The sequence below is a fragment of the Chenopodium quinoa genome, unplaced genomic scaffold (genome assembly GCF_001683475.1).
Source record: "Chenopodium quinoa cultivar QQ74 unplaced genomic scaffold, ASM168347v1, whole genome shotgun sequence".
Lineage (NCBI taxonomy): Eukaryota > Viridiplantae > Streptophyta > Magnoliopsida > Caryophyllales > Amaranthaceae > Chenopodium > Chenopodium quinoa.
The window spans coordinates 701,289-724,080 of record NW_018745281.1 but is presented as its reverse complement, the minus strand read 5'-3'; the positions used below and the strand labels follow the sequence as shown (position 1 = coordinate 724,080).

Below are 22,792 nucleotides of genomic sequence, written 5' to 3'. Positions count from 1 at the left end.
GTAGATCTTAATTAGTGTATCAACAAAAATACGAATTACAAATTTTTATTAATTGGATTGATTATTTGAGTTTGAATATACGAAGTTATGTACATTGTTAACAATTTCCATAAAAAAAAATGTGCATTATTACAATTACAAGCATAAAAGTGACAACTCTTAACTACAAGCGCAAAAGTGACAACTACTCCGTATTAAGGGTGTATAAGAAAATCGTAATCGTTAACCGCTATAACTGACTCATTTTATAGATTAATTAATCGCACCGTTAAAAATAAACGATTATGGTTAACCGAACCGTTAAATATAGCGGTTAACGGTTACGATTACGATTACACTTTTGAGTAAACGATTAAAATATATATATATATATATATATATATATATAGTAAAGAGAAGTATAATTAAGTAAGTTAACCCTAAAAGAATCTTTATTGATTTGTAATCAACTTATTGGAGCTTATTCTTGTTTATATCAAAATTTGTATTAGAGTTGAAACTCTTGGATGGGCAATAAAGTATTGATTATAATTTATTTATTGGTTAGCGGTTAACCGGTAACTGTACCACTAAGAATTGGTTAACCGTTTCTTAACGATACGATTACAGTTTGTGTTTTAAGGTAACCGGTCTAACGGTTTAACGATACGGTTAACCTAATATGAACAGCCCCACTCCGTATACAATACGAGATCACATTATTTAAGGACGGAGGGAATAATGTGATTGGCCGATTAGAGGGATTATATTTGCACTTATTAGGTTATTTACCAAAAAAAAAAAAAAAAAAAAGTATTTGCACTTAGGGGAGCAGCATCAGTTAAACTAGCCACCTTTTCTCCCTCAATCTTTCTACAAATATCTCCTCTCTCTCTCTCTTCTCTCCTATCAAAATTCAAGGAGAGTAAAATTCTCAATTTCTGGGTTGCTATGGCGGAAATCTAATCCAAGTTCAAAGCAGCAAGCAGCGGAAGATTTTGTCGATTAATAATCCGCTCGTTGATCTGTGTGATAAGCTTTCGATTTTCCCCTAATTTTTGGTTGTTTAATTTTGTCAATTTGATGAAATTAGGGTTTCCTCTGTTGTATTAGATTGTCGTTTAATTTTCCCCCAATTCATGCTTCAATTTTGTTGTAGTTTTTATTTGTTTGATTTATTCGGCTGATTGTATCTTGTATCCCTATACTACACATTAACAGATTTCTCGTTCTTCGTTCTTTACTTCGTAATTTTTTATTTTTTTATTTTTTTTAATTTCTGAGTTGATGATTGGATTCATGTGCAAAAGTTTATATTTTGGGAAATAAAATAAAAGAAAAAAAAACCGAAATGTAAAAAAGAATTTTGGAAATAAATGGTGGAAAAAAGAAATCAATTTTGTTGATGGTAATAAAATTATAGCGAAAAAAAGAACAAAGAACAGAAAAAGGATACTTGTTAGGGAAAAACAGGACGAAGCGTATAATCCTTTGAGTTTGAATTAATGGCTGATTTGGGCGTGATCAATCAATATAATGGGCAACGATTGGGCATAACCGAGCCAATATCATTTGGTGGACCAACGGAATATGATGTGAAAAAGACCCACGAACTTGAAAAGGTTAATTTACAGTTTTCTTATCGTAGAATTGGTTGCTTTTGTTGATCATCTATTGTGAATTGTTTGAGGCCATATTGAAGTGAGAATCTTGGTTTTACAGTACTTGGAAAATGTGGGTTTGTACGAGAAGCAGGAGGAGGCTGTGAGAAGGGAAGAAGTGCTTGGAAGATTAGACCAGGTTAAGCTGTGTTTTGTGTGTATTTTATTTGGGTTTCTTGTTTTTTGAATTATTATGCTGATTTGAGCTTGTGATATTCAATAATGTTTTGGGTTATTCTTTGTTGGCTTTTGCATAGATTGTGAAGCACTGGGTGAAAACAATTAGCCGAGCCAAGGGTTTGAATGAACAATTGGTGCAAGAAGCAAATGCAAAGATTTTCACGTTTGGGTCATATCGACTTGGGGTATGAAACCTTTTTGATGCTGCTGCTGCTGCTGCTGTTGGTTCTCCCCCCACTCCCTTCTTATTAAGGATTCTTAGTTTCTCTTTTGAATAATTCATCTTTGCTTACATTAGAGAGTTTAATTATTTTGTACGGGCCTCTGTTTAGACCTTGCCTAAGTATTACAACTCTTGAATATATAGCAATTCCTTCACTAGGAAAAATCAAATTATGCCTGGCTTCTGTTGTATTCTATAATAGATTTGCCATCAAACTGAATTAGGAGACCTTAACAATGATCAATTTGTACTGGAAAAGCCAACTTATCACTAGATTTGCAAGCGTTTTAAGGGTATGATAACTAGCTCCTAGCTTATTCATTCTATGATCTTTATTCTTTAGTTTAAGCTTCTAGGTGATGGTTGAGCTCTTAAGTCAGGTGAGTTGTGCTGTGTGCTTCTTCTTTGGAGTCTTAAAAGTTTAACTGCAATGCGCTCAAGTTGCCATCCACATGTGGCCCCATGTCTGTGTTTCTGGTGGGATGACAAGTGGATAATTTGATATGGCTTGTCCTAATCCATGCGAATTCCCAATCCATGCGAATTGCACTAAAAACCAATACTCTTTTTGTAGTTTAAGAATTAAACGTCATGAGAGGTAGATGATGATGATGTGGCCAAATTGTCGTATTGATCAACATCTAGTGGAATATAAGTATGATGGAAGAAGTAATTGTCAATGTTGAAACTAATAACATTGGGACACAATCTGAGCTGTATAAGCTTGAAGTGAAGGGAAACGGCTAGATCATTGACTAGGGTTTGATTGTAATAGTAAGTAAACCTAGCTCTATTGCGTGAATTGTGGCTGTTTGTGGGTGATTTTCTTTTTTTGAAAGTAATAATTTCTTTTAAGCTTGTGACTGTTTTGAGATGTGTAACTACTGTGTAAGTAATATTTTTGGGCTCTTTCTAAGCATGTACCGAGTATATAGATGTTGATTGTTGAAGACATACTAGGCTGATTCTTTGTGGTGGATGAATATTTGGTGATTCATAACCTTGGGAAAGAGACTGAAATTGTGTTTAAAATAGGAAAACGCACGTTTAAAGAAATTTTTAATTTTTGCTTCTTGGGAGTAATATTCTATATCTCATCCTCCCAAATTCCTACAATTCCATTTTGTCTATGCTCCAGGTTGGCTGAAGCTGAAAATAGTGATCTGGAAATGTAAAGAAACTATACTTTATGATCTTTTTCACACTAGTGTTTAGTAGCTTGTGTTTCTTGGAAATTACTTATCAATTTACCTTTCTTTTTTCCAAGCACTTACTGTAGTAGTGCCAACTTTGCTGAGATTTCTTCTTCTTTTTCTTTTTTTTTTTCTTTTTTTTTTTTTTTTGGTTGTTGTAACTAGGTGCATAGTCCTGGAGCTGATATAGATACCCTATGTGTTGGCCCTAGACATGCTACGCGAGAGGTAACTTTTGTCTGCTTCTATACTTTTCCCATTATTTTTTCCTACTTCAGTGCCCCTTTACCTGTTATATTTTACTGGATATAGGAAGATTTCTTTGGAGAACTCCACAGGATGCTTTCTGAGATGCCTGAGGTTACAGAGTTGCACCCTGTGCCTGATGCTTTTGTCCCAGTGATGAGATTTAAGTTCAATGGGGTGTCCATAGATCTTCTTTATGCAAAATTGTCGCTTTGGGTGGTTCCTGAAGTGAGTATAATCCCCACATTAATTCAGCTGTCTGACTTATCTCATTTGCATGCTATAGTTACAAACTTTGGTTTCTTTTTGGATTTTGTGTTCATGTTGAATAAAAATGTGACATCTATCATGATCATTTTACACTCTATGCGCTTGGTTCCCATTGAGGCACAGAGGAACTGAAATTCTGATACATGTTATATTGATTTACTAGGAAATTGCATGTTAGCTACTTGGCTTGTCTTATTGCTTACTTGCTTAGGCTGGCTAGTATGTCTTTATCTGTAATCATATATGTATTACAGATTACAGAAGGTAAAAATGCTGGCCCCAATATTTTGATGAATTTTGTATATCTCGTGTAACTATGATTTTGCCCTTAAACAGTTCATGCCCATTTGCTTCACTTCCTTCTTAGGTTAGATTATTTTCTTGAGTTGAAGTCTCCATTGTTTTTGCGAGGGTCTCATAGGAGGTAGTGAAGGACAGTTTACCCTTAAAAAGTTTCTAATACCTCTCCCCCAACTTCTTCTTAACCTCTATCTGTCATTTTGAGGAAGATTTTAGCAGTAAGATTTGGGCAGGTTTATATCTGGTTGAGGTATCTTGATCATGTTTCATGTGGGCTGTGTGCTGATGGGGAGAGAATCAGGAACTTGCCTATTTAATATTGAAGAATAAGCGTGTCTCATATGATGCTTATGTGCTATTTTGCTCTATATCTTATAATGTAGGATTTGGATATCTCCCAAGATTCAATTTTGCAAAATGCTGACGAGCAGACTGTTCGCAGTCTTAATGGTTGTAGAGTTACAGATCAAATTTTGCGCTTGGTGCCAAATATACAGGTCTGCATTGCTTGTAAAGTCTGATTTACAGTGTCTAAGTTGTCTATACAAAAGTGGGTGCTCATGATGGTTGAAGGAACCAAATATTCTTGTGACGGGTTGAAGTTGAGTAACCCGTGCAATTTTTTGGTCTTTAAAGTAGGTATATTTGCTTAACTTTACCTGTTGTTGCAGAATTTCCGTACTACACTTAGATGCATGCGATTTTGGGCAAAACGTCGTGGTGTCTATTCAAATGTAAGAATTGAGTTATTTCCTCGTTTTATGTAAATAAACTGTCTTGATAGAGGCTCCTATGAGTTAATGACTGTTTTTCCTTTCCAATGAAATTTTTTTCACATTTTTTTTTTTTTTTTTTTTGGAATATGTGGATCTTAATACTCTCTTTCATTTCATGGTTAGGTGGCTGGGTTTCTTGGCGGTATTAATTGGGCACTACTAGTTGCTCGTATTTGTCAGTTGTATCCCAACGCATTGCCCAATATGTTAGTCTCTCGCTTCTTTAGGGTTTATACTCAATGGAGGTGGCCCACTCCTGTCATGCTCTGTGATATTGAAGAGGGATCTCTTGGTCTGCAAGTTTGGGATCCAAGGAGGAATCCCAAGGATAGATACCATTTGATGCCTATAATAACTCCTGCATATCCATGCATGAATTCTAGTTATAATGTCTCAGCCAGTACTCTGCGGATTATGACAGAAGAGTTCCAAAGGGGATATGAAATTTGTGAGGTATTTTTCTTGAATTTGTTGATGCCATGTTTTTTCCACGTGTATGAGGATCCCTCTCTCTAGTATGATGTCTCATTTACCTTTGTTCCCCCCTCCCCACCCCCCTCTATTTTATATCTCTTGCCCTTGTGCAATGAACTTAGAGAGAGGAGGGAAGGGTAGTGTTGTGTGTAGTGTTGCTCTCCACTGGAAGGATCTGCCTCTATGTTATATGTTTCCTACATTTTTTGGTCCATTTCAACATCATAGTACAAGTTATACTGTCTATTTATGTGTAAGTCTAGATCTTTAATACTAAAGCATGGGTGTGGATTTTGTCATTACCTTTTAGTTCTGGTTATCTCTCATGCCTGCTGGACATATAACTTTGCACACCATATTGACTGGCACTATCAATTCTTACAAGTCCCTCTCAGAAGCCTCTTGTGCCATTGGGGAAAACTATGAAGAGTAAAGAGGGAAAACGTGTATTGGGTGGCATTGGCTCCTGGAATTATTGGACCCAAAGTTGTCTTACACTTGTGGGAGTTCCTTAGGAAAGCAAAAAAGCTGATTGATACTCGGAGGTTTCTGTGAGTTGTATGCTAGCCATCTTATGTTTGTTGAGAATATTGACTATATATAACACAAGATCTAAAGAGTGTCTTCAAATATCATTTTAAGATAAACTTCGTATCTAAGTTTGAGGGGGTGTCTGATGATATTGTCTTTGGCTACATTGAAACTTTAACATTGATTTATCAAAAAAGATTATCAAATATGATGTAAAAAGTTACAGTTAAGCTTTCGTTACCATTTTCCATTTGATTGTTTAGATTGCCATGAAAATGCTCACTGGAATCATTATTATGGGTGGGATTAAGACTTAGATTCTTATGCTGTTGGGATATGCTTATGTATCATATATCAGTTCCAGTATGGTTATCACTACTATTAGCCTTCAAACTACTTTTTTTTTTTTTTTTTTTTTTGATTTATATAATTTTTATTTAATTCAGCGTATGTCTTATTGATTTGCCATAATGCCATGTTCGGACTTGAGCTGAAGTCGTAGATAGCGCACGACTTTAGCTTTACTTGAGTCGATTATGGGGGAATGGATTTTCTGATTTTGAGTAGCTCATGGCTTGTTTCTTTCAGACAGTATTGTTGGAAAGTTTTGGAAAAATATTGGAGTACTTTCTTTAATTGTTGAGCTGTTTAGTTTCCTGCATTCTAGTACTCTATTGTTACCTAGAAACCTCTCTAGAGGTTGAAGCTTTCACCCCTGACAAAACCTAACAGGGTGGAAATCTCAAAAAAGAAGTGCCTTACTGCTTTTTAGCTCTGTCTTATTTAGATTGGCATTAGTTTAGAGTCATGCCTTGGAGATCTCTTGTGGATGAAGATGAATATGAGTAATATTACATCTAATTGTTTTATGTCTCCAAGGGAAGTCTAGGGTCTATATTAGTGGCCAATCTGGCCATGAATGTAGTCATCAAGTCATGTAGATGACACTGGATCCTGTTTAATTGTGTTTCGATGCTTGTAATCTATTGAGTGGAGATTGAGCGTCTGTGTCTCCTATGTTATGTCTGTTCTCTTGTGTGATATCTCCTCACTCTACTATGCATTTCTTTTTTCTCTTAGCTTCTAATTGTCTTTCCCTACTCATTGAGAGAAGGGTTGTGTTTGGTCTCGCCCTTTTATAGGAGGCTCAGTTTATTACCTTCCTGTTTCTATCAATCAATCAATATTGTAGCTATGTTGTGATGTTAATGATACATACGGAGTATTATGAGATATCCAGTTACAGAAAAGCTGCTTTTAGGTTTGTAAATAGTAACTGACTGTTGTCTTCAAACATGGGGATATCTCAGCTGTCCTGGTCTGCCCTTGTTGTACCATTGAGTTGTGGCTACACTGCAACTCTGATGACATGCTGAGCTTTATACGTTTTTTTTTTCCTTTTCTTTTCTGTATTCTTCCTTCTGTAGTTCTGATTGGTGATTGTATGCACTTTCAGGCTATGGAATCTAACAAGGGTGACTGGGATTCACTTTTTGAGCCATATCCTTTCTTCACAGCGTATGGAAACTATCTGCAGATTGACATCAACGCTGAAAATGCTGATGACTATCAGAAATGGAAAGGTTGGGTTGAGTCTCGTCTTCGTACACTTACGTTAAAGGTAAAAAAGAAGTTATTTACAATAACAGGATTGGAACTTTATACATGTATCTGTTGTGGAATCCATTTCTGAAATTTGTTTATGCCAATTCAGATTGAGAGGCACACGTACAATATGCTTCAGTGCCATCCTCACCCAGGTGAATTCACAGATGAATCCAAACCTTTTCATAGCTCTTATTTCATGGGTTTGCAGAGTATAAAAGAGGTTCCAGCTGGTGAACGCGAACAGTTTGATATAAGGATGACCGTTGATGAATTTAAGCAAACTGTTAATATGTATACCATGTGGAAACCTGGAATGGAAATCCGCGTTAGCCATGTAAGGCAAAAAAAAATACCAGCTTTTGTATTTCCTGGGGGTATTAGACCTCGTTCTACAAGATCTTCTGGAGAACGTAAGCGATCTCTTGAGATGAAGTCTGGTTTAGATAAGCTAGGTGGTGGCAAGAGGAGAAAAAAGGAGAATGATGATACCGTGTCTGGTGTGGGATTGCCCAGACTTTCAGCTTCTTTGCCTTCTATAAGTGAAGGAGGTCATGCAGGTAGTCCTATCAGCACTGCAACTTCTTTAGTAAAAGTGGATCATCTAGAAATGGATGGATCTAGTGAGGCGAATACTGAGAGAACAGATACAGAAATGTTACATCCTGCAAATAATGGTGAACTTGATAGATCTGTCCAACAAAGTCCGCCTCTCAGTACTGCATCAGTTCCTTCTGCATCATCCAACTCCAATGAGGCAGAGAAGGTGGCTATTGAAAAGATGATGTCAGGTCCATACGGGTCTCAGCAAGATCTACCCGAGCTTGATGAGCTAGAGGTTGATGTAGAAAATGCTCATCAAGTTGAATATTCTGGAGAAGCTGCTAAGTTGTCGCAGGAGACCTCGTCTGTTATGGAAGCAGTGGAAATTGGAATATCTGGTGCAACTGCTGCTCACTCCAGTTCATTTGCTAATGGGAGTTTGGAAGAGCTTGAGGTCTTTTCCTATTCCTGGATCATTCTCTGTTTTACTGTCACTCGAATTATCAATGATTAACATGTCATAAATGTTCTCAAGGCCCTAAAAATGATGACATTAATAGCGATATACTTCGTATTTTGATAGGTAGTGGGATCCAGGCACTAGTAAGAGTATTATGTTCTATATTAGAGTTTAGAGGTTGCAGTTGGCTAATCTACCCAATGGAGTTATTTAGCTCTCTCCAGAATCTGGGATCTCCTAAAAGTATCATCGTACTTATTATGTTGTTAGGTGGGGAGCGAGGGTATTTTTTTTTCCTTCAATTCCGAAATCATTATAAAATTATCTCTGCCAGCTTGTACTGTATGTTTGATTGAGGGGATTTGGAGGGTGGGGGAAAGAGTTGATAGGTATATCCCCTTAGCTGGACAATAATTTGGTTGGGTTAGAAGGGGAGGGAAGAATAAAGGGAGTACATTTTCCATTTTTTTAATTAAAGAAGTTTTGAACTTAGAAAATTTTTGGAAATGAAAACCACTCTTTACCCTATTTTACATCTTTTGCTTCATCGAGTTAAGAGAGTATTTATTTTCCTTCTCTCCCCTCTTCCTTCTGATATTGTTGTGAATCTAAAACACTGTAATTGTTATTTACCAGTTGATTGAAGGGTTTGTACCTGCTTTGAGGTTAATTAGATGCTTACTTCATGTGGTTTGATCATCTTTGCTTGTTCCATTTGTGCAGCCTGCTGAACTTACAATGCCAGGACCGGTCCAAATAACCGCTCCTGTACAAAAAAAGCCGCTTATTAGGTAATTCTCACAGTATATTATTATTTTGTCTTTCTCTTTGTGGAGTTAATTTCAATCACCAAAGTTCAATGTTTATTTTTGGCAGGCTCAGCTTTACGTCCTTGGGTAAAGCTACAAGTCATGGCTCATGAAGGAGTGAGCTTTTGGTTAGTGCTTCGGGGGTGGTCCAAACCTTGGAAGCTTTCCTGTGGCCATAATATCCCTCCATCAGAAATATACGATCTGTATGAAGGGTTTACTTTGTATAAAATGTCAATAAATCTTGAATATAACAACTGTGCCTTGTCATCCATGAGATAGTAGAGCCATAGGAGGTGCATAGTAGTATGCACTATCAACATCCACCGAGATCAGTTTATAAGGATTTAAGAGGCACTTTTTTAATCTGCTTGACTCTTGCCTATCTTCGTTGCATGTCATGAAACTAAGCCGAAAATGTGTAGTGCAAGCTCAACGACTGGAGGCAACTTTGAGGCTTGAAGAACATCTGAGGGAACCCCAAAGGCGGCATTTTGTAGACATACTACTACAAAGTCTAAAATTGATTTTACCGAGTAAATTATGAATTAGACTTATGCTAGTAGATGTTTAATTTTGGAGGTTAATAATATATGATGCAGATTATTTAATGTTGGAGGTTAATTTTGTCAATCCTTTTATATTTGATGAGTATTACCTATCCATGTTGTGTCTACTCACTTTTATTTTTATGCTCATTTGGAATTTTCTTTGCCATACTCGGAGTATTTCCTTTGCTCTTTTCTACTTGATTTATTTTGACTTTTACACTATTTACACATGTACCTTTGACCTCCCTTTGTGATTTATACATAAGAGTTAAGAAATAATAATCATGTGGAATTTTGTTTGAATTGTTTAAGAAATTAGGAAAATCCTAGTGTATCAAATTATCTAAATTTTTGTATTGATAAGTGTTATAAATAAAAACAAGTTCAAAAAAAAAAAAAAAAAAAAAAAAAACAAAACAAAACAAAACGGAGGAAGTATTTCTTTTGTAATTAACACTCGTATGTAATGTTGCTTACCCCAGCAGAGGTGATCCTAAATCGGCTAAATGTAATGCCCATTTTCTTCTGGTTTCATACCTGAGCTTGTTGTTTGCGTTTATATTGAAAGTCTCACTTTGATTACTGACTAGTAGAGCTGTCAGTTTCTGACCCAAACCATTAAATCCGCTTGTTTCGAACCGATCCGAAAAGAAACTAAACCGTTAAAAACCCGTTTTTTGGAAACCGAAAACAGACCCAACCCAATTTTTTCTAACCCAAAACTGAATTGAACCAAATTTGTACGAACCATTACTAATCCGACCCGTTATCAAGCCAAACTGTTACAACATGAAACAAAAATCAACCCGAACCGATTACGTCTGAACCCGATAGTAACCTGACCCATTTTAAACCGAAAACCGTTTTAACCCAGCAAAAATCCGATAAACCTGAACCGGTCCAAGTCGTAACCTGTTGTTACCGAACCATTTATAACCCGTAACCCGTTGAAACCGAAGTCGTTTACAACCCGTAAGCCAATATGTTTATGATCTAATCCGTCTCAACCCACTACTCGATAAACCCAACTTATTTATGACTTAACTTGATTATAACATGACCCGTTCCCAACCATTATCTGACACTCGACTCGATAATAATCCGTCTCGATTTTAAACCAATATGATTTGGACTGAAACCCGCTTCAAATTGGGTAAACCTATTTTCAAACCGACCAAGTTCAGTCCAAACCGATTATGACCTGAACCGATAATGACCGGACCCCCAATTTCACCCAATCTGTTTTGAACCGAAACCAATTTTCAAACTGACCCGGTTTAACCCAAACTGATTATGACCCGAACCGATTACAACCTGACCCGATTACAACCCGAACAATTTTGAACCGAAATCCACTTTAAACTGGCTAAACCCATTTTCAAACCGACCCGATTCAACTCAAAATGATTATGACCCGAACCAACTACAACCCGACCCAATTACGACCAAACTCGAATAGAAACCGCAATAAAATAAAAAAATAAATAAATAAATAAAAAAAAAAAAAAAAAAAACTCAAACCGAACTAAAAGGTTGTGGAATGGAATAAAGGTTGTGGTGTCTTTGGTCTATTTAGCTTCAATTTGCTTCTTTTGAAGAACTTCTGTGGTAAGTCTTGCAAAAGTAAGATAGATTATAGGATCCACAATTATTACATCAAGCATAATCATTTTGATGGGGTGGTTATTAAGTTAATAGGTCAAAAGTAGTGCCGTGACTTGTTTTCTTAGAAAGGTCTATATGCCTATAGGCCGTGATTCAATTTGATGTTTTCTCTGGTAATTCCCAAGTAGAACCTATGTTGCTGATTGACATCCCAAGAAAGATATTATATTGCATGTCATGTGAGCCAATGTAAGAGTCTTATCAGCACAAATTCTCTGACAATTCCAATCTAATCTTATTTTGGCATGGGCTCTATGCTTGGTGACGCACTTGGTTAGCTACAGATATAAGAAATTGTTCCCTATTTTGCTCAAACAATATTTCGTAATAGTGTGAGGTGAATCTGTTAAGCTGTTTTAGCAACAGCTGTTCATATGGTTTGAGGTGTTAAAATGTTAATATTTTCAACAGTAGAACTGTTTTATTTTCAAATATTTGGGTTTCCTATCTGGATTAATTTCTGGATTTTTGAAGGTTTTAGTTTGTTGGAACGTTGTTTTTTTTTTCTTTTTTTCTTTTATTTTTGTGGGGGGGGGGGGGGGGGGGGGGGGGGGGGGGGGGGGGGGGGGGGGGAGTGATTAAATGGGTGTTTCTTTTAATTTCGAGTGAGTTAAAATTGAGTTGGAATTTTCAAGGATTTATATAATCTTCCAACTTTTGGTTGTGAGAAATTGAGGTGATTAAGAAGGTTGTATGGGTAGCATAAAAATGAAGTTTGGAGCAAAAAATTGTGCAAGCTTAACATCAGTGATGTCTAGCTTTATTCCTACCATCCCTATCTCTATTTCCATGCACGCTTTCTCCTTTTTTTTCATTTACCAATTTTTGTCACTTTTCCAGCTTTTTCTTAATTATCTATAACAATCGTTGTAGACCTTGTAGTTGTAGTATGTAACAGACCCATGTAAGTTTTTGAAAAGTTATAATTGTGTACTATTGTAATGTATTCGGCATGTTACACTCTATGTTACTCTAACTCGAGAACTCGTACTAAACAGGGTATGTGTTCAAGTCTCCAACTCGGCTGTTAAAGTGTTGAAGTGTCCATACACATGTTGAAGTGTCTCGTGGGTACTGAAGTAAAATACAAAGTCCAAGTAACATTGTTTAGATTATATTTTTAGGTGTTGAGTTTGTGTTACTTCCTATTGGAACAATTAATATCAATATAGTCTTGAGTTACATGTTTTAAGGAGGAAAGTTCGCTGTAGAATATTCTTAGCAATTATCATAGAGGGTGGTGGGTAATCTGCTGCTTTTGAAGAATGGTTGTACTTTATGGATTTGGATTGTAATGAATCGATGCTCAGCTGAGTGTTTTTTTGTAAAAAATCTGTAGGTAGCTTAGTACTGACTAAGAAATATGTGGCTATTTCTTGAGTAGAGCTTCTTATCGATACAAAATTTTACTGTACTTCGTAATCTAGGAACTTTATATGAGTAAGATCCAAGAAGCAGTCTCTGCCACTACTTAAGTTTCTGTTTCACTGAGCTCTCAAATGAGCGAGAACACAGCTACTTATTGAGAAATAGCTTGGCCTATCACTATCTAAAGTATCATGCTATTATGATTTTTGAGTGGATTTGTGTGATGTAGAAGGGAGTAGTTTCCTCGAGGTTGTGGAATCATGAACTTAAATTCCTTTTTAAGCCATATTGGCCACAAGAAAAAAGAGCTCACTAGTTGCAGCAATGTAGAAGACTATGAATAATCATGGCTCAAATTATTTGAGAATAGCCACATTTTGATGTATCAATTTCGGGACCATATCTGGGTATACATCCTAGATTTTCCTTTGACTTCTTTCCTAAGTGTAATGAGTAATGATAATGTTGTTCTAGTACTTACTTAAGGCAGCACACATTTTGTTGACGTATAATAACACGATTACAAATCAGTAAGTTTCTGAAACTTATGATATGTTTTTCGGGAGTTACTCTGATGGAGGGGAATACTCAAGTCTCTAGGTTACAATGAGTACCCCCATAAGATACTTGATACTGTGACATAAGTATGAACACTTGAAACTTTTAAGAAATATCAGAGGCATACCCTGTTTCAACTTTTTACAGCGAAGCTCAGTTAAATTAGTTTTATGAGAGGAAAATGCCTAAAATGTTGGGGGCATGTTATACATTGTCAGAGACTGTTATGTTCTAAGTGAAAGATATTCTTTCACAGGATGAAGCCAAGTACAAAAGCAAACTTACACGGCAAAAACATCAAATCTCATCAATCATCATCCTTGCCATCTCAAAGCCACCACCACCAGTTCATCAAAATGACGCAAATGAGAGTGTGAAGCAACTTGGAGATTGCTCATCTTTGTACTTGTCATTACAGGTACACAAGTATGGTACTAAATTACTACTATATATAAGAAGATACAATTTTGTTTCTAATATATTATGTATAATCTGAACATACGTGCAGGATTGTTTGATAAAAACCGATAGAAACTGGAAATCGTGCCAAAAGGGTACGCTTTCTTTTCATAACTTGTGTTTCTCTTTTTGGTTTATGTTACCATTTCCATCCTTCAAATTAATTAGGTTAAAGTTTCTTTCAAAATCTTGTTGTCCAAAAGTAGAAATTTCAAAGTTTGCTCAAGTTCTTGTTAATTTTGTTCTTGCACGTTTTGCACTTGTGTAGAGGTTCAAGCTCTTAAGGCATGCAGTGAAAGGAAGAAGCAAGAGAAGTGACAAATGTTGTTGCACTAGAGGATTTCATATATTAAGTAGCAATGCTCATTTGTTGCTCTTTAAGAACCTCAAGTTTGTCAAGCAACTGATTACAAGCAAGATTTTAGGGCACGAAGGTTCAAACGTAGTTGGCCTTTCCCATTGTTTCGATGCTAATGGATGAATGATTTTTCTCCTCTTGCGATTTGAGCACAATGTAAAGTTGGCATGTTTGCAATGCTTGAGAGTGTCACTCACTTAGTAGGTGGATAACAACGGTTGGTTAAACTTACTGTGGGTTCATTAGAGGAAATGAATTTAAATTGATGTTCTTGGCTATTCATATATAAGGTGTTGATTAGACAACATTGGTTTTTCCTTTTGGGCCAAGAGAGGCTTGAAGGACAGTGATGTACACAGGATCTCAAATGATTCTTCTATCCTCAAGGCTATTAATTACATAAAGTGAATAATACATGTTCATTTTTTGAAGGGCTTATGTCATGTGTGAGCTTTGACCACTTGGCCAATCATGTATTCATGTATGACTTATAAGCTATTAATTTTTTTTACAAAAAAAAAAATAAAACAATGATCACCCAACTTGTAGAAGGATCCAAACCAGATATCAACCAACCTAAAATCAAATTAGGCCTTTATAAAACCAACTAGAGAATTATTTAAAAAAAACCCATTGTAACAATGTTTGATGAAACAAAGTATTATGAGACAAAGTTAAAGGGACAAACTAAAAAGGTAAATAGGGCAAACATGGAAGGACAAATAGACTTGTACAGAGCAACATAAAAAATTTCGAGTCATTTCTTTTCATAAAATTGTCCAAGTTTTATGAAAAATCAGTGCAAACTGTGCAACTAATACGGGATGGAGAGAGTATTGTGAGTTTGCGACTCCTATCTAGTTTGGTTTCGTGAAACTTGTACGTACTAGACATAGGCGGGAAAATACTACTCCAATTTGGGTCTTTAGTCTCTCTCCTACATTTCCCTCTTCTACAGTCTCTCTCCTCCATTGCCTTTCCTTTCAAGCAAAACTCCTTTTGCCTACTTTTTCTTCCACAAATCGCAAATCTTGACTAATTTCTCACTCTCCACCTTTCCAATTCTTAAGGTATGTCTGCTCAACAATTTTAATTTACCGTTATAATGCTTATTTTTATGTTTTTATCTTCAAATTATTTCGTTTTGAATTGGAACTTCAATCTTCCATTTTCGTAATCTATTGAGTTCGTAATCATTCTTCCTATCATCTCATATTCCTGTGAATTCTTGTATGATTTGATTTAATTGATTGATTGAAGAATTGCTAAACAAAACCCTAAATTAAAACCCTAGTTAGGTCTTGAATTCATTCACGAATTCAATTATTTTGTATGCAAATTTCAATTTTTTTTATTAAATCCCTAGTAGTGCTTGTGCAGAACTCGAATATTTATGTTGTATTTGTGATAAGCTTTGTTATTTCTTTGGATTTTGAACAAAATTTTGACACTCAGGAAAAAAAAAAAATTGAATTGCCGTAATTTGGTGCTGATTTCCCAATTTCCTCATTTTATGATGAAAGTAGGAAACCATGAAGTTCGAATCGAGTCCGAATTTGTTTTATTATATATCCGATTTCTTGATACTCAGAAAAATTCCTGTTTATATGTTTGATATACTGTATTCCGGGGGTCTATAATAATTGTAGATGTCGTATGACTTTTCTAAACGATGATTTCCTCCATTTACACTGAAATAGAAACTCGTTATTCAATGGAAGAAGCTCAGTTTTTTCCACATTTGTCTGTCTCAGTAATTAGTGAAGCAATACTGAAGAAATTGCATAGATGGATTCGGAGGCTGCACGAACTGCACGAGACTCTCTGGAACTAGCATTTCAGATGTCGAACATACTTGAAACGGGATTAGATCGTCACTCTCTTTCTGTCTTGATTGCACTATGTGATCTTGGCTTGAACCCTGAGGCGCTTGCTGCAGTTGTGAAGGAGCTTAGAAGAGAGCCCCCACCTTCTTCGACCATCCCAGCTGATGCACCTGCTCATTCCTGAACATTTTTTCCTCTGCCCTGTTATTTGTATTCACCCTTTACCTTTTCGTTTCTATTGTAGAGTTTTTACTTTTTAGTATTGAATTGCTTTGGAGAATGCTGCAGATGTATCAGCTTCAATATATGCTTGAATTAGCAAGTAGCCTGGTAACTTTGTGTTATACTGGTATAAAATTGTTGTTTGTTGATTTCTCTTGGTTTTAGTTCGAGTAAAATTTATCTTACTAGCTACATCTGGTAGAAAAATTTGCATTTGCAGTCTTGTACAAGTTTGCCGAGGGGAAATTTAGTTTAATTCATGAAAGTTGCTGAAAGATTGGCAGAAATTTAACAATATAACTACTGACTGCTGAGAATTGTTGGTTTCTACTCAAAATGTGTTTGATCTCTTAGAAATGCTGATTATAATGACAAATTGTTAGCTTCTTCTTCAAATGTGTTTTCCCGCCTACACAATTTGATACATGTATTATCTAGATTAATAGGACTGAAATACAAGTCATTCAGACAGTTGTATGCTTGAAACCTCTGGATGAGACCAGTGAAGCAACTATCTAACAAAATTTGATTCAAGGTTTTTGATTCTACCTAAAATTTTAATCAATCAAGATTGTTGACATGTACATAATGTTAGTGAATTGATACAATACTTAACATGTAGGAACCTTCTATCTAGCAATCAAATAACTTACATCCTTATCGAAATCTTTTTCATATGGATTTTTATTTTGATCTATTTAGAAATACATGTAATTTTTCTGTTAAAGATGGTGTTGAAGAATGAAGAGGAAAAAGAGATGTTCGAGAAGTCTGAGGAGTGATGAGTCTGATGACCCTTACAAAACCTAGAGGTCATTCATTTTTCATTATGGTGCACTTAATATATCTTTTCTTTTGTAGTAGATATCAACTCGGTATGCAATAACATTTCCTCAATCCTTAAAACACAATGTAAAATGTTTACCATGTTGGTCTTGATAGTTGATATAGTGATTGTTCAATTCATCTGTTGATCAATAGGTTGAGCCTGTTGACTCGTTGAGGTTCGATATCTAACATTTAGAACTAGAGAGATCCTTGATCAACCCTTTATCCTTAACTGGAGCACCTAATTCCTACGTGAAGAGACTAGTCACTAATGCCACTAATTGTCGTTGTTACTTTGGTATTTCATTCAAACCCCTTAAAATAGTCAACTTTTGTGAGTCGTTATAAGCAACTTTGGTATTTCAAACCCCTTAGAAAAACCAACTTTTATGAGTCACTATAAGCATATGATTTTATTGCAAAATTCGCAATTTGTCTTTTCTTTTGACCAAACTCACCTACAAAGTGGTCGATAATAAGGCGGTACAATGTTCGATTACAGAGCACAAGTATTATTTAAATATTTGTGATATAACCCGCTCAACTCCACCTTTTCTGGCTTTTCAAACTTCTCGTCCTTGAGAATTCTGAAACAAACATTTGAAGTAGCCACTTTAAAAGCTTCGATTATCTCAAACCCCCATTACTCTCTAAATTCAACAAGATTTCAAACCACCAAAAACCCTAAATTCTCCTCCTTCTTCATTCATCAATTTTTCACAATTTTAAACAGAATGACAACCTCCTACAATCTTGAAGACGAAGCAAACGATTATGAAGAAACCCAATTCACAGACCCCCAACTTTCTCTCTCCTCTTCTTCCGAAACTTACATGGTGGGTTTCGTCATCGTCAAAATCGTCGGCATGCAGCACTACACCGCAAGAATAAGCGGCCGACAATTGGTGGGTTTAGTCCGAGATGACTTGAATGTGCACGACGAAAACGCCATTAGAGTGCTCAACACTCGTGGGGCTCAAGTGGGTTATATTGAACGAGTTGCTGCGAAAGTTCTAGCGCCATTAATGGATACCCAACTGATTATTGTTGAAGGTATTGTTCCTAATACTCCTAATTCAGGTTCTAGGTTTAAAATTCCTGTTCAACTTCATATATTTGCTAGAATTGAGGCTTTCCCAGATGTTCAATCTGCGATTTTAGGAGGAGGGTTGCAGTTAGTTGCTGGGAATAGTCCTAGTTTCGCGCTATCGGATGCCGAGGTTGTGAAGGAGAAGAGGAATAGTAAGGATGTTAAAAGTGTTGATGAGATTTTTGAGTTGGTTGATGAAAATGTGGGTAGGAAAGAGGGTTTGGTTGTGAAATTGGAGCCCCCAAAAGATGTTATTTTGCCTGAGTTGTTTGATCACCAGAAAGAAGGGCTTGGGTGGTTGGTTGGGAGGGAAAATTCTGAGGAGTTGCCCCCTTTTTGGGAGGAGAGGGATGGGGTGTTTGTCAATGTGTTGACAAATCATCAGACGAGCACGAGGCCTGAGCCGATTAAGGGTGGGATTTTCGCCGATGATATGGGATTGGGGAAGACCTTAACTTTACTTTCTTTGATTGCTTATGATAAAAAATGTTGTGGTAGTGTAGGTAAAACTAGTGAGAATTGTGGTGATGGGGATAATATAGATGATTCTGGTGGTAGGAAGTCGAAGGGAGGTAGAAAGGGCAAAAGGGGTAGTGTTAATACTGCTAGGAAGAAGAGGAAAGTTGATTCAAGTGATGTGGTGAATGAGAACTTGGTACCATCAAATACAACATTAGTTGTGTGTTCGGTTTCTGTCTTTTCGGTTTGGACAGAACAGCTTAGTGATCACACTTATCTTAACTCGTTGAAATACTATGAGTACCATGGCAAGGACAGGACACGTGATGTGGAGGTGCTTAAGAAGTATGATGTAGTGCTCACCTCATATAATACTTTGTCTGTTGAGGAGAGTCTATCTGAGTCACCGATGAACAAGATGGACTGGAGGCGTATTATCTTAGATGAGGGACATATAATTAAGAATACCAATGCAAAGTTGAGTCGTGCAGTGACAGCTTTAAATAGTAAGAGAAGATGGGTGGTGACAGGAACACCCATACAGAACAGCTCCTATGATCTGTTTTCGCTTATGGCCTTCTTGAAATTTGAACCCTTCTCTAATAAATATTACTGGAATAGAGTTGTGCAACAGCCATTACTTCAGGGAGATAAAAAAGGTCTTGAGCGTCTTCAGGTACATCTTTTCTCTTGTGTTTTTTTAGCTTGTGGGAAATTAGTTATGCTTTAGGATAATGAAACACTCATTCTACATAGAAGTAATATTTATGAGATAATTCAGCATCATTTGACTCTGTCATTGTTTGTCACTTAGTTTGTCTGCCCCATCACTGATAACTCCATTCCTTCATGCAAAAGAATCTAAAGTACAGTCTACAATCCAATGAATAGCAATGATGTACTGTTTGTTATTCTTAACCTTGTTTTCTAAACATCTCATTGTAGGTCTTAATGGCAACTATCTCATTGAGAAGAACAAAAGAGCAAAATTTGATCCAGTTACCATCAAAATCAATAAATACTTGTTATGTTGAACTTATGCATGAGGAACGTAGACTATATGACCGCATGGAAGAAGAAGCCAAACAGATTGTGAAGAATTATATCAATGATGGTAGTGTAACACGTTACTACTCCACTGTCCTCAGCATTATATTGAGACTTCGCCAAATTTGTACTGATGTCGCATTGTGCCCACATGATATTAAATCCTTGCTCCCTCCAGACAATGTTCAAGGTTGGCACTCTCCTTATGTGTTTGCATGTCTGTTCTACATCTTATCCTGCACAAACATGCTTTTCTGTCAACTCAGTTGTCAATTTATCTCCAATTTTAAACACTGTCTTCTACTGATGCATCTATTTGTTGCTGAGAATGTTGATTATTCTGCAATTTACATGTATTGACTCTGTTAGATTACATATCTGTTCAAAGCACAGAGCTTTCAAGCATTATTTTTTATTCTAAATCAGGAAATCATGGCTAGATTGCTATTAGTGGATGTTTTCTGAAATATGTACTTTTCCATACATGCTTTATATGTTTATTGACAATTATGAAAAATATCAAGGGTTGTTTACCTAAATTGGTATTTGTTTCTCAACTCCATTCTAACAGCACACCAACTGGGTGGTTTTTGTTGTTGCCTCTTGTTGTTTCTCCTTCCTTAGACAATAGACTTATTTAAGTAAACTCCTTTTTAAGTTATTCTGAATTTAATGTCCATTTCTAGTGATTATGCCTCCATATAGTAGCTATTCTGCTCCATTTAGAAGTGATTATCTACTCTGCTCTGTGAAAAGTATTATTGTTGTTTGAAGCTAAAAAAGGTTGCCACGTAAAAAAGGCTCCATGTAGTTGTATTACAGTATTAGGTATGAATGTCCAGTGGGGAAAATCAAGATATACAAGCCTTTTTTCCTTATTTGATGAACAATATTGGTTATTGTCGGCCTTCAGAAAGGTTTTATATGTTAATTTACTTGTCTTCTAGTCACTTACTCATCGTAGATGTTGATAAGGGAATTTAGAGCCTTTTCCTCACAATTTTTTCTCTCTTATGTATCATGAAACTTACCTTTTACTAATTGTGGACGTTCTTGTTCTACATAGATTAGCTTTAACTTTTTAGAGTTTTAGGACTTACAAATTTTAATCTGTCTTCTATGTACAGCTACGGGAATTTCCAGTTTTTGAAGCCATATGCTTATTTTATTTTTATTTTATTTTAGGCAAGCTGTTTTGAAGTCTACCATTATTTTACTAGTTTGCACTGTTGTGGCTTTTACTAGTTTGCACTGTTTTGGCTTTGTAAGAGCCTGCGTGAAACTTTTTTTTTTTTTCTCCTGAACATCACATTTTTAGTTAATTAACTTCACATGAAGAAGAAAACAGTCTTTTAGAAAGGATTGAGCTAACAGTGGTATCTAAGGCACTATTGATGTTGTTTCCTTTAACTACATGTTGCTACTATAATAAAATTCCTAGCATCTATCTAGATACCATTCATCTCCTTGTTATTACTACCCTGCAGATGTGTCTAATAATCCTGAACTGTTGGAGAAGTTGGTGTCATTGCTGCAAGATGCTGAAGACTTTGACTGTCCAATTTGCATCTCTCCACCAACAGATGTTATAATAACAAGTTGTGCCCACATATTCTGTCGTGCCTGCATTGCTAAAACTCTTAATCTTACCAAAGCCAACTGTCCTATGTGCCGCCATCCCTTGTCAGAGTCCGAGCTTTACTCAGCCCCACCCCCAGCAGAGTTGTCAGATGACAACAATGCATCCTCTTCACCTAAAGCATCTTCAAAAGTGTGTGCTTTACTGAAACTCCTCTCTGAAAATAGAGGAGTTAAATCTGTTGTGTTCTCACAATTCCGCAAGATGTTATTGTTACTTGAAGAACCACTGAAAGCGGCTGGGATTAAGACGCTGCGGTTGGACGGCTCAATGAGCGCAAAAGAGAGAGGTCTAGTGATACAGGAATTTAGTGTTAGTGAAAGTGATTCTCCTACTGTTTTGCTTGCCAGTCTCAAAGCCTCTGGTACAGGTATGAGTATGAACCCTCTTTTTTTCCTATTCAGATTTTTTGTTTATCTAGAAGAATGAAATGATTAGAGTTACATAACTACAGGTATAAATCTTACATCTGCTTCAGTGGTGTACTTATTGGAGCCATGGTGGAACCCAGCAACTGAGGAACAAGCAATGGACCGTGTTCATAGAATTGGCCAGAGAAAAGATGTGAAGATTGTGAGGATCATCGCTCGAAACACAATCGAAGAGAGAGTGTTAGAATTGCAAAAGAAAAAGAAGGAGCTGGCTAAGGGAGCTTTTGGAAGGAAAGGGAAGGATAAGAAAGAAACTACTGTAGGAGATCTTTGTAGGCTTATTTCTCTCTCAGCTTAATCTGTTTTTCATAAAAGTATGGTTACACTAAAATGATATCTATTCCTAAATTTGGCTCTATGGTTTATATTTTTGGGGGCGATTATGTGCAGATTGTTGTATAAATATCATTAGTTTTTGCCTTTTGATTTGGAATGCAAGTAAAGGGTCTCACAAAGTATTCCAGCAGCCCTGTTTTGTACTTGAACATATTAAGAGGGATAAGGATGTATGTATCAAGATTTATAAACTGGGTATCCCTGTAAGGCTGTAACGCCTTCAAACTTTGAAGGCACTTTATAATCTTTTACAGTATTATCTGCAGAGTCGAGGACAACAAAATGGGTCTTGGAATTTATAAGATAAGACTTTTAGACTTGCTGCAAAATTTCTGTAAATAAAAGTTACAGAGTACGATGTATCCTTGTCTTATTAAAATCGAAATCCTTACCTTATAAAAAATACTGTATAATATAACTCTTAGGAATAATGTGCTACCAATTATACCCCTAAAAATACGTTCAAAAATATGTACAAAAATGTGTATTTACATTTTTACCCTCGTTGATATGTTTAACCTCATTAACACATTTAATGTTATTTTTCATTAAACATATCATCATTTAATTCAAAGCTTTTTTTTTTCTCAAAAAAACAAAAAACTTGTAATGCTTTTTTTTTCAGAAAAAAATTATCTTAGGGCCTGTTTTGTTCAGCTTAATTTTAGTTCAGCTCAGCTCCAACTAGTTCAGTTCAGTTCCTAA

The 22,792-nt window shown here is 36.0% G+C and overlaps 3 protein-coding genes across 3 annotated transcripts; all 3 read left to right on the top strand.

Moving 5' to 3' along the window:
• The first annotated feature begins 767 nt into the window (after positions 1-767).
• On the top strand, positions 768-9,913 carry LOC110711740 (nuclear poly(A) polymerase 1-like). Its single transcript, XM_021890158.1, has 12 exons — positions 768-1,601; positions 1,702-1,779; positions 1,898-2,005; positions 3,402-3,464; positions 3,549-3,710; positions 4,436-4,549; positions 4,724-4,786; positions 4,952-5,281; positions 7,290-7,454; positions 7,548-8,435; positions 9,165-9,232; positions 9,318-9,913. The coding sequence occupies exons 1-12, from the start codon at positions 1,485-1,487 to the stop codon at positions 9,361-9,363; spliced, it is 2,202 nt and encodes a 733-aa protein (XP_021745850.1). The 5' UTR covers positions 768-1,484; the 3' UTR covers positions 9,364-9,913.
• Positions 9,914-15,069: 5,156 nt separating this feature from the next.
• LOC110711607 (mitotic-spindle organizing protein 1A-like) lies at positions 15,070-16,449 on the top strand. The gene is made up of 2 exons (XM_021890015.1): positions 15,070-15,279; positions 15,964-16,449. Exon 2 carries the CDS (start codon positions 15,998-16,000, stop codon positions 16,217-16,219), a length of 222 nt encoding a protein of 73 aa, XP_021745707.1. The 5' UTR covers positions 15,070-15,279; positions 15,964-15,997; the 3' UTR covers positions 16,220-16,449.
• Positions 16,450-17,618: 1,169 nt separating this feature from the next.
• On the top strand, positions 17,619-22,365 carry LOC110711743 (putative SWI/SNF-related matrix-associated actin-dependent regulator of chromatin subfamily A member 3-like 1). The gene is made up of 4 exons (XM_021890160.1): positions 17,619-19,310; positions 19,580-19,871; positions 21,169-21,690; positions 21,775-22,365. Exons 1-4 carry the CDS (start codon positions 17,820-17,822, stop codon positions 22,047-22,049), a joined length of 2,580 nt encoding a protein of 859 aa, XP_021745852.1. The 5' UTR covers positions 17,619-17,819; the 3' UTR covers positions 22,050-22,365.
• Positions 22,366-22,792: the final 427 nt, after the last annotated feature.

What these genes read in the sequence shown, in the direction of transcription:
- LOC110711740 (XM_021890158.1), top strand. Translation starts at nt 1,485, where the DNA reads ATGGCTGATTTGGGCGTGATCAATCAATATAATGGGCAACGATTGGGC. An exon ending in CTAGACATGCTACGCGAGAG is followed by an intron (nt 3,465 to 3,548) that starts GTAACTTTTGTC and finishes TACTGGATATAG; the next exon opens with GAAGATTTCTTTGGAGAACT. An exon ending in CGCTTTGGGTGGTTCCTGAA is followed by an intron (nt 3,711 to 4,435) that starts GTGAGTATAATC and finishes CTTATAATGTAG; the next exon opens with GATTTGGATATCTCCCAAGA.
- LOC110711607 (XM_021890015.1), top strand. Translation starts at nt 15,998, where the DNA reads ATGGATTCGGAGGCTGCACGAACTGCACGAGACTCTCTGGAACTAGCA.
- LOC110711743 (XM_021890160.1), top strand. Translation starts at nt 17,820, where the DNA reads ATGACAACCTCCTACAATCTTGAAGACGAAGCAAACGATTATGAAGAA. An exon ending in AAGGTCTTGAGCGTCTTCAG is followed by an intron (nt 19,311 to 19,579) that starts GTACATCTTTTC and finishes ATCTCATTGTAG; the next exon opens with GTCTTAATGGCAACTATCTC. An exon ending in CCCTCCAGACAATGTTCAAG is followed by an intron (nt 19,872 to 21,168) that starts GTTGGCACTCTC and finishes ACTACCCTGCAG; the next exon opens with ATGTGTCTAATAATCCTGAA.